This window comes from Scylla paramamosain, chromosome 2, assembly GCF_035594125.1.
Source record: "Scylla paramamosain isolate STU-SP2022 chromosome 2, ASM3559412v1, whole genome shotgun sequence".
NCBI lineage: Eukaryota > Metazoa > Arthropoda > Malacostraca > Decapoda > Portunidae > Scylla > Scylla paramamosain.
In genome coordinates this window covers 24,703,060-24,719,254 of record NC_087152.1, presented here as the reverse complement: position 1 = coordinate 24,719,254, position 16,195 = coordinate 24,703,060, and the positions used below count along the sequence as shown (strand labels likewise).

The following is a 16,195-nucleotide window of genomic DNA, read 5'->3' as shown; positions in this document are numbered from 1 at the left end:
AGGTGACGAGGAGAGAGAGAGAGAGAGAGAGAGAGAGAGAGAGAGAGAGAGAGAGAGAGAGAGAGAGAGAGAGAGAGAGAGAGAGAGAGAGAGTGTGTGTGTGTGTGTGTGTGTGTGTTTCTCTATGTCTGTGTGTCGTGTGTGTTTCTGTATGTCTGTGTGTTGTGTGTGTGTTTCTGTATGTCTGTGTGTTGTGTGTGTGTTTCTGTATGTCTGTCTGTCTATCTGCTTGTCTGTCTGTTTGTGTGTCTCCTCTGTGGCTGGTGCAGTAATCTGTCCCCCGCCTTGCCCAGTGCTGGCTGGCTGGCTGGCTGGTTCCTTGCATCTCACTAATCCCATTTGTGCATGAGGCTCTTCCTGACTTAATTTTGGGGCCTTATCACAGAACTTTTCCTCCACCTTATTTAGCTGCGTTCACAAGTTTGATGAAGGCGCCTCACCCAAACCACCCCCCAAAAAAAACTCCTGCTTGTGTTTTTCCTCCTCCTCTTCCCACACTTCTCCGTCCACTGTTCCTCCACCGAAATCGTCACCGCAAAAAACTTGTTGCTTTTCTTCCTCCTCCTGTAACTCCACCTATTCTTTCTCCTCCTCTGCCCACTCTTATTCCTCCTCCCATTTTTCTTCTCCCATATCACTCCCAAAAAATCCAGCTTCTCCTCCTCCTACTCCTCTTCCTTTTACTTTTACCTCCTCCTCCTCCTCCTCCTCCTCCTTCTCCTTCTCCTCCTTCTCCTCCTCCTCCTCCTCCTCCTCCTCCTCCTCCTCCTCCTCCTCCTCCTCCTCCTCTGTCTACTGTTCCTCTACCCAATCCTCTCTTCCTTCATTTCTAAACCTGTTTCTTTATCATAATTTTCAGGCTTAATTCACCCTTAAGCTCTTCAACCAAACTCACTTTACTCTTAATCTTTTTTTCGTATCATATCCTCCTCCTCTTCCTCCTCCTCCTCCTCCTCCTCCTCCTTTTTGTCCTCCACCCTAACTATCCAGTTGAACCTCTTATTTCTTTATCTTTTACATTTCTATCTTATCCCATCCACATCCTTCTTCATTCTGCACCTCTTCATTCGTCAATTGCAGTCCTTTTCATGCACAATCTTTCCTCAGCAAACCTTTTTTTTTTTGTTTACTCTCAATCACTCTCTCCTTCATCCCAAAATCTTCTCTCTCTTAACCATAATCCCTAAAAGTGCCCTCTTCTTTCCCTAATCATATCATCGCTCTCGCTTCTTCCTCTTCCTCCTCCTGTCCGTCCTTTTCCTCCTAACCCTCCTCCTCCTTTTCATCTTCCTTCTTCATTTAGTCTTTCATTCCATCTATCGCTTCTAAACCTCCCATTTTTTTAATCCTTTTCAATTGTACCTTCTTACACCCAAGGCCTTTTTTTTTTCTCTCTCTAACTTTTTACTCTTTGAATTTAAATCTTTCTTCATCACCGAACCCAAAACTTTCCTTTCACCACCCCAATCCCTAAAACTACCCTCTTCTATCCGTGATTGTTCCTACAACCTCCTCTTTCACTACCAATCCTCTCCATCACAATCCTTCCTTTCTTTCACTGCAACCCTTCCTGAAGTCCTTCCTCCTTCACCCCAAACATTTCTTCCTTTATTCCTTCTTCCTATCGCCACAAACCAACACTTCCTTTTCGTATAACAATTTTTCCCCTCCATCACCACAACCTTCCTTTAAAATCTTTCCTTCACCGAAACTTTGCACTGAGACATCCTCCTTTACCCTACACTTAGGTGAGGTAACTGTAGATGAATTGTATAAATATTTCGTAGATAAAGTACATACAGGTCAGTTAGCAAATATCCCGTATAGGACAAGAAGATAACAAAAAAATGACCCTAAATGGATGACTGCTAGGTTAAAGCATTATATAGGGCGTAAGAGAAGTATATATAAAAGATTAAGGGCAGGTGAAGAAGTGTTAAGGTCACAATATAATGAATTAGTTAGAACAGTCAGGAAGTTAACGAGGAAAGCTAAGAGCAATTTCACTTCACGGTAGTTAACTGCGTCACGAGGTAGGCAATGAGATGCCAGTAGCGGACGCAGCAAGCCAGTCGACAGCGCGCGCTCGTCCAGTCCACACCTCTCCTCCGCTCACGACCTACCGTTCACCACCCGCCACCTGGGTTGTTCTAGGCGGGAGCCGCGGTGTGTTTGCTGCAGTTTTACTTGGCTTCATCTTCATTGGTTCGTGTCCAGCCATGGCGGACCGAGGCCTCAGTCGGGCAGGAACCCCCAAGCCCAGCCAGGACACGCCACGGCGTGCATCCAAGCCCAGCCAGGACACGCCACGGCGTGCACCCCAGCCCAGCCAGGACACGCCACGGCGTGCTTCCCAGGCCAGCCAGGACACGCCAAGGCGTGCTTCCTCCTCCTCATCTGTCTCACGGGACAGTTCACGGCCCAGGCGTGATGATGATGACCGGTTAAGGAAGGACAATAAGAGGACTGCTGTTGGTTTTGATGGGTCGTCCGTCAAGCGTCTTTGTGCTTCCAAACCACAACAACCGTCCGGCAGTCAACAACCGTCTGGCAGTCAACAACCGTCCGGCAATCAACAACCGCCTGGCAGTCTACAATCATTCGTCAGTCAACCCTGTTCGGACGAGGATCCTTCTGCTTCAGACAAGAAATTTGATATTCTCACCAATCTGTTGAGTGGTTTAGTTGAAAAACTAGACAACCGCATTACACGCAGTGCTTCGCCTTCACCGGTAGATTATGGTGGCTGTCATGAATTGTCCCCTTCTGATAATGAGGACGGTGAAGAGTCTGAGAGAGATGATCCAGACCCCCTAGATGGATTAGACACTATCTCCCCCTCTTTTTCCGGTAGCCAACCCGCTACCTCTGGTGATGACGCAGACTTCCTCCAAGCGTTGAGTGAATTGTCTGACAATTTTTTGGGCGAGGAAGCAAAAGGTGAACCAATTTCTGATTCACTTGCATCAATAGTCAATGCCAGCCTGAGGCGTCGTCCTGTGGCCGACATTGTAAAATCAACCACTAATAGGATTAAAATACCCAGCAATGTGCCCAATATGAAAGTTCCAGAGACTAACCCTCCCATTGTCAAAGCAATGAATACGGGAGGTAAACTTGTGGATGCTCGACTAACCCATATTAATGGACTGTTACTGAAAGCGCTTGTTCCCATTACTCAGTGCGTTAGTGACGTGGGGGAAAGGAAAGGGAAGGCAGTGAATTTTTACCTGGAAGGTTTAAATGATTGCCTTAGGCTACTAATCTCCGCCTTCAATTACACCAACCAGTTACGAAAGGAGGTGGCACGTGTTCACGTCAATGACACTGCTCTTGCAGAACTCTGTAAATGGGAGTGTGAAGTCGGTACTGACAAACTCTTCCCTTTCGACATTGTGAAGAAATGTGATGAAATGCATAGAACCAAGAAGCTGGGAAGGCCGTCCTTCCGCCCCTACAAGACCTCCAGAGGGAAGAGCTTCTCCTTCGGTAGACAGGACCACAGGAGACCTTACAGCTCACGAGCCCGGTCAAAGCTTCCTTCAAGGCCTTTTTTAGGCCTGCGGCAGTCTTACGGGAGGAGGACGCAGCCATACAAACTTCCCCAGTAACGCCTCCCACAGTGCCTCCCACAGTAAGTCGCTGTACCTTACCTTGCTGCACCTTGATTAACACGCCAGATAACTTTGTGGCGGGTAAGACCTTCCTTTTTAGGCACAGTTGGCAGGTTTTTTCCAGGGACAAATGGATTCATGATGTGGTGCGGGGTAAATTGTTAGAGTTTGATGTTGTTCCTGTACAGTCTGAATTCCCCAGACCTCTCACCCTATCCATTACTGACAGGGAAGCCCTGGATAATGCTATGCTAACTTTCATACAACAGAAAGTGGTTGAGAGATGTTCCCATATATCAGACCTTGGTTTTTACTCAAATGTTTTCCCTACGAGAAAAAAGGATGGCACGGCTAGGGTTATTCTCAATTTAAAGAAACTAAATGACTTTGTGAAACATGTTCATTTCAAAATGAGTTCAATTAAGGAGGTACTTAGTTTACTTCAGGAAAATTGTTTTTTCATGACTATTGACTTCAAGGATGCATATTTTTCTGTTCGTATTCAGCCTGAGGATAGGAAATGGCTGCGCTTTATGTGGAATAACCAATCTTTCCAGTTTACCTGTCTTCCTCAGGGGCTTACATCTGCACCACGCATTTTCACTAAATTACTTAAACCTATCCTTTCTCACCTCAGGAAACTTGGGATATTGATTGTCTGTTACATTGATGACTGCATTCTCATGGCTTCTTCAGCTCAAGAGTTGGAAGACAATGCTATGTATGCCTTGCAGATGTTTGACTCTGTAGGTTTAACAGTCAATGTCAAAAAGTCTGTTTTGTCTCCTACTCAGGAAGTGGAGTTTTTGGGGATAATTCTAAATTCTGTCACGATGACTGCCTCTTTACCATCACGTCGTAAAGAGAGCATTAAAGCCCATGGTTTGAGTTTGCTTAGAGGTGGATCTACTCTACATGACTTGGCTGCGTTTATTGGTCTTGCCGTAGCCTCCGAAGCGGCGGTGAATCTAGCCCCCCTCAGGTACAAATACCTGGAGATTGTTCGAAATAAGGAACTTACTCTGAGCAAAGGTAACTACAACTCTGTTATTTCACTTGATAGTCATGCTCGGGACATAATCCGGTGGTGGATTGATAACATCGACTCTCAAACTAAATCTCTGGTATCCTGCCCCCCAGATTTGGAAATTCACACTGATGCTTGCCTAACGGGTTGGGGGGCGAAGGTTGGCGATGCTAGGACAGGAGGTCATTGGGCACATGCAGAATTAGATCACATAAATTGTCTGGAGCTTAAAGCCATCCTTTTGAGCCTAAGATCCCTCTGCAAACGCTGCGAACAGACTCACATCCGTCTTCGGTCTGATAATTCTACCGCTATCGCCTGTATTAATCGCTGTGGCAGTACTAAATTGAGCCTTAATACCCTGACGGAACAGATTTTTGATTGGGCTGCGATGAGGGACATCACTTTATCTGCCGAGTATGTCAGGGGAATTGACAATGTTGAAGCGGATGCAGAGTCCAGAGTCCGGAACATTGACACTGAATGGATGCTGTTACCCTGTATTTTCAATAGGCTGTGTGAAGTATTCTTTTTTCCGGACATCGACCTATTTGCTTCACGTATTAATGCCCAGTTATCTTCATACGTTTCTTGGAAACCTGACCCTTATGCTTCATTTACCAATGCGTTCACGTTTCCCTGGTCTAATTGGAGATGTTACGCCTTCCCTCCTTTCAGTGTCATTGGCCGGATGTTGGGAAAGATCCTGGAGGACAAGGCGACATCCCTGACTATTCTGCCGCTCTGGCCTACCCAGGTCTGGTTCCCGATGGCCCTCCGGTTACTGATTGCACCTCCCCGCCTTCTTCCTCGCGCTTCCTTAACACTACCCCAGGACCCGTCGCGAGTACATCCTCAGACCTCGAAGTTGATATTGTCAGCCATGATCCTCTCTGGCGATCCTTTGCATACAGAGGCCTTTCGCAGGAAGTTGCCGAATTTCTGCTTCAATCGTGGAGACAGAGCACGAAATTACAATATGGGCCGCATATCAAAAGATGGTTGTGTTTTTGTGTCGGCAGGGAAATTAATCCTTTTCGACCACCTGTAAGTTGTTTGTTGGATTTCTTGTTGCAAGAATTTAGGAAGGAGACGGGACGGAGCTACAGTTCTTTGAATGTCGTTCGTTCTTCTATTTCTGCCATTGCTAATATAGATTCCAAACCCGCGGGCCAGCACCCTCTAGTCTGCAGGTTTATGAAGGCAGTTTTTCTATTAAGGCCATCTTTACCCCGTAACTGCTCTACGTGGGATCCAGATGTAGTCCTGACGCACATAAGATCTTTGGGGCAAAATGAGGGCCTGTCCATGATTCAGTTATCTGGGAAATTGGTCATGCTCATGCTCCTGGTATCCGGACAACGTGGCCATACTTTACATCTTTTGGACACTAGGAACATGACAGTTTCTCGTTCTGAGGTTTGTTTTCGAATAGGTGATCTTCTGAAAACTTCCAGACCTGGTGTTCATCTCTCTGAGCTTGTTTTTCCGGCTTATTCTCCAGACAAATGTTTATGTGTATTCACCACTATTTGCTGTTACTTGGAAAGGACTGCAGGGATTAGGGGCTCTATTACCAGGTTCTTTTTAACTACTAAGGCTCCCGTGCGGTTAGCGTCACGAGACACTATAAGACGCTGGACTAGGAATGTCATGAGGGATGCAGGTATTGATTTAACAATTTTCTCACCTCACTCCACCAGATCTGCCTCCTCCAGCAAGGCATCCCTGACTCTACCTGTCTCCACAATCATGGCCACTGTGGGGTGGTCGTGTGAGTCTGTTTTTGCTAAATTCTACAGGAGGCCGTTGTCCAAGCGGACAGATTTTGCTAGTGCAGTGTTGGGCTGAGGAGGTTTCCTTCTCTTGATTACTTGGGTATTTATTAAGGTATACACATACATATAGATTGTTGATTTGCACATGGATTGCAGCCTGTTCTATTATTTGTGTTGAGTTTCACTTCTGTACTACCTTATATCGTTACTTGGGAAATAAATGGTTATTCTTTGTCTATTTTTCTTTTGACACCACTAAGGACTACGTTAGGTTTGAGGAATCACTCTTAAGCTCTCATTGCCTACCTCGTGACGCAGTTAACTACCGTGAAGTGAAATTATACGATTAAGCGAGTACTTACCGGTACGATGGTTGATCGTAATTTCACGAACAGTTAACTGCGTCACTGAGGTAGTAAATGCCCTCCCTTTTCCCTCCCAGTGTTTTGTCCCCTCGTTAGGTTCTTTCCTACTGATGTGCCTCCTTGTCAATGGTTGGCTGCTTCCTCAAACCTCTCTAAAGGACTGGCTTGCTGCGTCCGCTACTGGCATCTCATTTACTACCTCAGTGACGCAGTTAACTGTTCGTGAAATTACGATCAACCATCGTACCGGTAAGTACTCGCTTAATCGTATAATTATGAGTTAAAGGTAGCCAGCCAGGCGAAGGCGGACCCCAAGGGATTTTATCAGGTACGAGTATACAGGACGAAGAATAAGGATACTATAGGTCCATTAAAGGCAGCAGATGGGGAGCTGGTTAGTTCTGGGGAGGAGATTAGTAAACTTCTGAATGAGTATTTTTTAACTGTCTTCACCCAGGAAAACATGCAAGATATGCCAGATAGTGAACAGGTGTTTAGAGCAGATGAGAATGAGAAGCTGACAGATATTTCCATAACTAGGGAGATAGTGGAACAGGAGATAGATAGGCTAAAAAAATTAAAGACAGGTAGGTACAGGGTACGAGAAAGATTTAGGAGTTATAGTTAGCTCTGAACTCCGTCTAGGGAAACACTGCATAGAAGCCAGAAACAAGGCAAATAGGGTACTAAGATTTTAGGAGTGATAAAAGTAGAAGGCCGGAAGTAATATTAAAGTTATACTTGGCGCTGGTCAGACCTCATCTAGACTACGCTGTGCAGTTCTTGTCCTCATATTACATGAAAGATATAGGTCTATTAGAATCAGTACAGAGGAGAATGACTAAAAGGATACAGGGGATGAGGAGTGTTCCTTACGAGGTGAGGTTGAAGCTGTTAAATTTACATTCTGTAGAGAGACGTAGGTTAAGAGGGGACCTGATATGAAGTCTTTAAGTGGTATAAGGGTTATAACAAGGGGGATGTAAGCAAAATTCTTAGGATCAGCAACCAGGGTAGAACAAGAAATAACGGGTTCAAACTTGAAAAATTTAGGTTTAGGAAGGAGATAGGAAAAAAAAATGGTTCTCAGATAGAGTGGTAGATGAGTGGAACGGACTCAGTAATCATGTTGTTAGTGCTAGGACATTAGGGAGCTTTAAGAGAAGATTAGACAGGTTTATGGATGGGGATAATAGATGGAAATAGGTAGGTATATTTCATACAGGGACTGCCACGTGTAAGCCTGGTCGCTTCTTGCAGCTTCCCTTATTTCTTATGTTCTTATGTTTTAACCTTTATACCACTTAAAGACTTCTATCAGGTCCCCTCTTAACCTGCGTCTCTCTAAGGAGTGTATATTTAACAGCTTCAGTCTCGCCTCGTAAGGAATACTCCTCATCCACTGTATTCGTTTTGTCAGTGAGACCCAATCTTTTTTTTTTTTTTCATCCTCACATTGCCTAAAAGGTCATGTGTGCGGTGTTATGTTGAAGTCTATGTATGTGCATTTATGCAGCTAGAGTTGTCTTGTGTGAGTTAATGTGGTGTTCTTTTCTTTTTTCTTTTTCTTCTTCTTCTTTAAGGGGGAAAAAATAGGGTTTATAAGTGTGTGTGTGTGTGTGTGTGTGTGTGTGTGTGTGTGTGTGTGTGTGTGCGTGTGCGTGTGTGCGTGTGTGTGTGTGTGTGTTAAAATAAAACTACAACCATCTAGTATCACTCAATTCCTAATAATAATAATAATAATAATAATAATAATAATAATAATAATAATAATAATAATAATAATAATAATTATAATAATAATAATAATAATAATAATAATTATGATGATAATGATGAATGGATACAAAATGTCATCAGAATTAAAAATACCATGTCAATTGGACGTCTGAAAGAGAGAGAGAGAGAGAGAGAGAGAGAGAGAGAGAGAGAGAGAGAGAGAGAGAGAGAGAGAGAGAGAGAAATTACCTACGGGCAAGAAGAGCGATAGGGTGCCTTGTTCCTGCTGTATCTCTCCTGCTCCTGCTCCTCCTCCTCCTGCTCCTCCTCCTCCTCCTCCTGCAGGGACTTGGAATTACATCTCTCTTGTGACATGTGTCTGTATTAATAGTTTGGCCGTAGGTTTGCTCTCCTTTCCTCTCCCACCTTCCTTCTCCATTGCTGATGTGCTTTTAACTGTCTCGACATTCCTGACTGACGCGTCTGTGGCAGCAATACAATGCACGGTAAAATCATCTTGTATTACTTGTGTCGTCCAAGTTTGGCTGTCTATTACCACAAGCCAGAGTTAATATGCTGCCAATTTCCTTTAAACTCCCTTCATATGCTTCTTTCAAGTGTCTATTTGTGCATTTCTATTCAATAAAATCGTTTAAATTACTTGTGCCGTCAAGAATCAACTGTCATCAACAGGTAAAGATTTGTGTCTGATTTGCTCTAAATTTCCTTCATATTCCTCGACTAAGTACTTGCACTGACACTTACTGATGTCATTTACGATTAACTGTTCTCTCTCATCAGCAGTTTAGGGGATAATACTTGCTCCTCTGCTCCAAACTCCTTCAATATTCTTCATTCAAACATCTCTACTCAATAAACTTGAATTACTAAAGGCTATGATTACTAGTGTCATTTGTAATTAGCTAATGTCTCTCATCAGCAGTTTAAGGGCTAATACTTGCTCTTCTGCTCTAAACTCTTAATATTCTTCAATCAGACATCTGTACTCAATAAACTGGTCTTGGATTACTAAAGGCTATGATTACTAGTGTCATTTACGATTAACCAGTGTCTCTCATCAGCAGTTTAAGGGCTAATACTTGCTCTTCTGCTCTAAACTCCCTTGATATTTCTCGCAGAAAGGACGGCGATTTAGTAAGCTTCTCATGTCACCAGATCTTCCCACAACCCCAAGTAACATCGGCTCTTTCCACCCAACTGACCCCAACCTGAAGCTACCTCGCCCCGCTGTCGCCTTGTTTCCGAGCCGTGTTGTTAGTTCAATAAGCTGCTTCCCTTTTTGTCTCCTTGTTCCTGGCGTGGAGTGAGTGTGTGTGTGTGTGTGTGTGTGTGTGTGTGTGTGTGTGTGTGTGTGTGTCTGGCGGCTTACTTATTATTATTATTATTATTATTATTAGTAGTAGTAGTAGTAGTAGTAGTAGTAATAGTAGTTTATTTGTTTACTTATTTACGTGAATATACATCTATTTGTTTATTTATCTTTTCATTAACTAATTTTTTTCTAAGGCGCCATATAACCCTAGTGTTGCATCGCATTAAATAAGTGAATTAATTAATATTTCTACTCTTCTTTTACAATAACGATATCTATAGCAAATATATTACCTTGTTACAATACATTAGAGATTACGTTCTGCTTCTGCTCTGCTCTGCTCTGTCCTGTTCTCCCTCGCGTAGTGTACAAGTAATATTACGTACACCACTACACTCCCTCATTATAAAACCAGACACGGCCTGCTATAAAGGTTCCATGTGTTACGAGCATCTAATTTACTTTTTACTGACTCTAATGGAAGTTATTATGATATCCAAGGGTGCTTTTTGATTCTAGAGATGGTATAACACGGATTTTCCATCATCAATGAGAGAGAGAGAGAGAGAGAGAGAGAGAGAGAGAGAGAGAGAGAGAGAGAGAGAGTGAGTACCATACAAAAACACACTAATCATTTCGTTGGCTTTTGAAAGTAATTCTAATGAGAGAACAAAGCGTTTTATAAAAAGAACCGCAATACATCAGCCAACGGTTCTTCCTTTCTCATCCTATATTTTGTTTTTTCTCCGCCACTACACAAGAACATAAATGCTTGAGAAAGTAGGGAAAGCAGCAAAAAACTGTCCGGCCTACACGTGGCAGTCCCTGCAAGAAATATACCTACCTATTTTTACTTATCATCCTCATCTATAAATTTGTTTAGGCTGTTAAAGTTCCCTTTTGACTCGGCACTAACAAGCTGACTACTGAATCTATTCTTGTCTTTTATCTCCTCCTCGCCTTGTCTCTATTCTCTCCTATATTTGCCTCCAATTTATCATTTAGTCGACAAATATATGGTAATTGTCCTCGCGTCTACGTATACTTTCAAAACATCTCTTTAGTTACCCTCAAAATAAGATGATTTTCTGTAGCTACTATAGACAGAAAATTAACTTTTGGGTAGACAACTAAATCATTCTTCCTTTTTCAGTTCTGCAGCCACTCCGAGGTATATATGTAATCACTATTCCTCACAAGTCAATTCCATAAAGCTTCTTTCATGATAATTCATTCTCTCTCTCTCTCTCTCTCTCTCTCTCTCTCTCTCTCTCTCTCTCTCTCTCTCTCTCTCTCTCTCTCTCTCTCAAATCCTCTCCTATACAGTCCTTCTTTCACATTTGACCTACCTCACTTTTCTTCTTCCAACCATTTCCCTTCCCTCCCTCGCTAACACAGACAAGTTAAAATTGAAACGATACGTAAAAAGTAGTAATCGTAAAAAGACAATGGAAGCTGATGAGTTATAAAAAAAAAAAAGATCTCAAAGGCACATAAAAATTTTTAAATAGAGTAAATAGAGTTTATTAATGTTGCAGCCGTGAGGTTCAAAATATACATATCAACATCAAAAGGCTATTATTGGTTACAGTGTGTGGGGGATTATAATGACAAGTGGAAGCGTTTTACAGTGAAAATTGAAAGAAAAGTGTTTGTGATTGGTGGTGTGTGGCGTCTCCCAGGTAAGACTGCCTGCAGGTGAGAGCAACGACATGTGTGTGTGTGTGTGTGTGTGTGTGTGTGTGCGGAAATGTTACAGATATTCATACACAGTTCCGATCCTTCGCACAGCAGTACTATGAAACACAAACACATTTTCTGTATATGTATTTCTTAATGCGTATGATTTCCTGCATGCAAATGTGGATTTCACTGGATTAATAGTAAATTTTAAATGTCACATTCATGAATAATTTCGCACTACAGTAGTTTTCTTCTTATTGTGTGTGTGTGTGTGTGTGTGTGTGTGTGTGTGTGTGTGTGTGTGTGTGTGTGTGTGTGTGTGTGTGTGTGTGTGTGTGTGTGTGTGTGTGTGTGTGTGTGTGTGTGTGTGTGTGTGTGTGTGTGTGTACGTTTTTCAACAATCTCTCTCTCTCTCTCTCTCTCTCTCTCTCTCTCTCTGAAATTAAGCTAACATTCTTAACTCTTTTTTCATATACTCTCTCTCTCTCTCTCTCTCTCTCTCTCTCTCTCTCTCTCTCTCTCTGTCTCTCTCTCTCTCTCTCTCTCTCTCTCTCTCTCTCTCTCTCTCTCTCTCTCTCTAAAAACCGAAGCTAACATTGCAGTGAATTCGTAATGTCTTTGATAATCTGTTTCTCTCGATGTTTTTAGGTAAGGAAACATTTGTATGATAATTTCTCTTCGAACGGAATAAACTCCCTTTGAGCGCCGCTTCCTGTTTTACTGTGCTCCAATCCCCTGCTTCTTGAGAGAGAGAGAGAGAGAGAGAGAGAGAGAGAGAGAGAGAGAGAGAGAGAGAGAGAGAGAGAGAGAGAGAGAGAGAGAGAGAGAGAGAGAGAGAGAGAGAGAGAGACGAGCCACGCGTTACTTCCTGGCATGCTTTTATTCTTTTCTTTCCACTACTATTGATGTTTTTGTTGTTACTATTACTGCCGTTGTTGCTGCTACTAGTACTGCTACTGGTGCTGCTACTACATCAACAGTAAAACTAATTACTGCTACTACTACTACTCCTACCCTTACTACTACTCCTTCAACATGCACACAGCACCGCCTTGTCTCCCGAGGATGTGGTCAGTTATTCACCCAATACCACGGAACTATTGCCACTGCATCGCCAGGGTTACACCTCTATTACCTCTCACTTATACGGCGTTAATTGACCGATCAACCCTGCAAGTGAGGATGGACAGCTGCTTCAGTCAGTTGGCAAGTGTCCACACAAGCCAGCCTGAGAGGGTTTCAGACCAAGGCAGTCTATCGGTCAACACACGGCCGCCACGCTATTCCGAGCCACTAAAGCTACTGCCAGGTACGGAAAGTGGTTTTAAAATGCCTCGCCAAAAGTAAACTCTCCATTCTGGTTTCCAGGGGAGTGTTATCATTGAAGTTCTGGAGTAAAGGTAATCGATTAACTTCCATTAGGCGTGTTTGGCGTTAGTCTGATCTTTAGTACCACGCCTGACGCTGAGGTGAAGACTTCGTAAAATGTTGGTTCTATCCTTATGGCGGGAGTGAAATGCTTTATATTCTCCTATTTTTCATCGTCATCGGAGAAAATTTACTTTTATTCATTCCTTCGTCAGGCATGCTTGCACCAAGAGTACACGTGTAGCATAACTGAGGAGGAATTCCTGCGCCAACAAAATATTTGTCTCGCGTGTGTGAACAACTTGTACTCTGCCCGTGTCAGGGGAAAGAAAAGTACCTGTCGTAACACACCGATTGTTTGGGCAACGAGAAAAAAAACTTCAGGACTTTTGCCATTTTTCTACTCCTGTACTTACTTTACTTGCCTTTCTTGTTCCTTCCAGTGTTTACAAAGTTAATAAAAGAAAAACAATATCACAGTATATCACATTACAAAGCGGACTTTAAGATGTTACGCTCATTTTATATTATAACTACTCTGATACAAAGAATTTTACTTTTTTTAACAGACAAATTTCGCAAGATCATTCCTCTCTTAAATTTTTTTTATCTTATTTCTTTTCCTTTGGTCACATTTCTTTCTTTTGTAGCTCTGACTTTCCTCTCTTCGGCGCAGGTGAAGTGAGTACCCGATGAACAAGTCATCTGTCTTCAGACCTTAACAAAAAGCCAGTGGAGAGAGAGGCCATTCGTCTTTCCTGAGTTAAGTCAGGGTTTCCTTGGATAATGATTTGCTGTGCCTGTGCCGTAATCAAGTAAGAAACGCCGCTAAATATTAAAGCGAAAAATGACCACAGAGGTAAAGACAGCTACATGCAGCAGCTTGAGGTAGAGACAGGAGGGACGGCAAGAAAAGGAACACGGAGCGAGGAAGACAGAGAGAGAATGAAGGTAAGGAGAGGGCAGGCCATGACAAGTTAGGGGAAGGGGAAGAAAATAACAAACATCTAAGAGAGTGTGGAAAGTTACTGTGGTGGAAAAAAAGAGAGGTAATGACAAATTAAGGTAAGCAGGTAAAGGAACGAAGAAATAGAGGGTATGGAACATTACTTAGGTAAGAAAAGGGAAGTTTGATATTAGGGGAAAAGGACGAAAAGGAGAGAAGATACTAGGGTCTGCAAAACATTCCCTGGAAGATATAAGAGGACAAAGGGGGACAAAAGGAGGAAGATGCAATGGGTAGGACTAGTGGAGGTCATAAATAGCCAGGGATAAGGACGAAGGGAGATGTAGGAGGGTACAAAAAAAAAAATACTTGGGTAAAAAGAGAGGAAAGTATAATAAGCCAGGGAAAGGGGAACGCGGGGACGAGGATGCAATGAGTAGGGATTTGAGAGAGTCTGAAAAGTAAGGGAAGGGACAAAGGGAATAAGATGAGAGGGGTACGAAAAGTCACTGAAGTAGGAGGAGGAGGAGGGAGAGAAGGAGAACAAGGAGGGGAAGGAGAGGCCCGGCAGACCTTCCACCCACGAAATTACTCGCTTACGTGGGATGATGCGAAAATATTTGCGCGGAAATGCAGTTTCTGGAGGCACGCCCACGGCTCATCAAGGTTAGGCAAACACAAATTCCTCCCTAATGAAGTATTTTTGCGGGGGTCTCTTGCCTGCGTAAGTCACTTTCCTGGATATGGATATTTTCTGCCGAGAAGTGCACCACATTATTTTTTTTTTCTGTTTTTATATTTCTTTTGTCACACGAATTGTTTTAGTCAACTTCGTTCTTTTTATCATATGGACTGGTGAGAAAGAAGTTGATAGGTGTCTCTCTCTCTCTCTCTCTCTCTCTCTCTCTCTCTCTCTCTCTCTCTCTCTTACCCTCCTATTTTCACCTACAGTCGTTCCTGTTATTTGTTTCAATTTCACTTCACATAATTCAAGTAGCAATAACTTTCATTCGTTTTTTTTTCATTTCCTGTCGTTGTTATTATCGTTGTTGTTGTCGTCGTTGTTGTTGTTGCTCATTCGGAGGCAATTAACGCAAGGATTTAATCGCATTACGCAGTTTGATTTATGCTCGTAATTGTTTAACAAGCGATAAATTTCAACAGTAAATACGACTTCACAAATACTGGATTCTTTGCTGCCACGGAAAAACAGAGTAGCAGAATGAACTATACCATTATTAGTGCGCGGGTGAGGCCGGCACGTGTGTGTGTGTGTGTGTGTGTGTGTGTGTGTGTGTGTGTGTGTGTGTGTGTGTGTGTGTGTGTGTGTGTGTGTGTGTGTGTGTGTGTGTGTGTGTGTGTGTGTGTGTGTGCTAAGTGACATGTCGAGGGCTAAGGCTAATAAACTTGGGAGCCCTTTGCAAGCAACAGCCGCATGATGTTACACAAGACGGGTCGCGAAGGGAGGCGGGGGCATGGACTGCGTGAGGCGGAGCTGGACAGGACAGGAGGGAGACAGGCTGGAAATGAAAAGTCGTTGAGGAAAGGGATGCGAAGAGTAAGGTTCTTTTGGTATGGGGTTGTTTATGAAGGGGTGAGTGTAGGGACGGAGTAAATAAAGTGAGATATGACAAGGATGGATAGATGGATGGATGTGTTAGATGGAATGGAAGCAGAAAGAAGTAAGGATAAACAAGTGTTGAAGTGTTAAGTATGGAGTTGTGGAGTGTGTCAATGAAGGGAAGGTAGATCTGGATGGTGTTAAGTTGGATCGATTGCTACTAAATTGATACGACCTTTGCCTCACGCATCACGCACACAAACATTAAAACAATAAAGGAAGCAAATTCACGGTGTTTTTGACGCAAATGTGCCTCAAAACACAGTATCATTGCCCTGTTTGTCGCTGACGGGCGCCCATTAGCCCAGTGAATCATTCTATAATGGCATTACTCATATCAAATTCAGTCCACGCATGGCAATATATGACGGACGATGTGTGTGTGTGTGTGTGTGTGTGTGTGTGTGTTTCGCCTCAGCACTTGGTTGCTGAGGCGTTCGTGGAAGAGTTGTTGCGTTCGTGGAAGAGGAAACGGTGAGCCATCCTATCTTATTGTGGTCTGGCCGTCCCTCCTGCAGGGGGGGAGAGAGTCAGTGGCCAGGCACGCGACGAGAACGAGAGAGAGAGAGAGAGAGAGAGAGAGAGAGAGAGAGAGAGAGAGAGAGAGAGAGAGAGAGAGAGAGAGAGAGAGAGAGAGAGAGAGAGATGAGAGAGAGAGAGAGAGAGAGAGAGAGAGAGAGAGAGAGAGAGAGAGAGAGTATCATGAGGAAGAAGAACCACTAGACCACAGAAGCCTTGCTG

At 43.3% G+C, this 16,195-nt stretch overlaps 2 protein-coding genes across 4 annotated transcripts in view; one reads left to right on the top strand and one right to left on the bottom strand.

Moving 5' to 3' along the window:
• The window catches only part of LOC135111959 (uncharacterized), a 70,424-nt gene that overhangs the window by 12,776 nt on the left and 41,453 nt on the right, over positions 1-16,195 (bottom strand). The gene's annotated exons all lie outside the window — the stretch shown is intronic.
• LOC135111942 (uncharacterized) lies at positions 1,999-6,652 on the top strand. Of its 2 annotated transcripts, none has more exons than XM_064025631.1 (2): positions 1,999-3,634; positions 6,345-6,652. In XM_064025631.1, the coding sequence occupies exon 1, from the start codon at positions 2,046-2,048 to the stop codon at positions 3,609-3,611; it is 1,566 nt and encodes a 521-aa protein (XP_063881701.1). In that variant the 5' UTR covers positions 1,999-2,045; the 3' UTR covers positions 3,612-3,634; positions 6,345-6,652. The 2 variants fall into 2 exon arrangements, with proteins under 2 accessions (XP_063881701.1, XP_063881693.1); XM_064025623.1 differs by having other exon boundaries at positions 5,320-6,652.

What these genes read in the sequence shown, in the direction of transcription:
- LOC135111942 (XM_064025631.1), top strand. Translation starts at nt 2,046, where the DNA reads ATGCCAGTAGCGGACGCAGCAAGCCAGTCGACAGCGCGCGCTCGTCCA.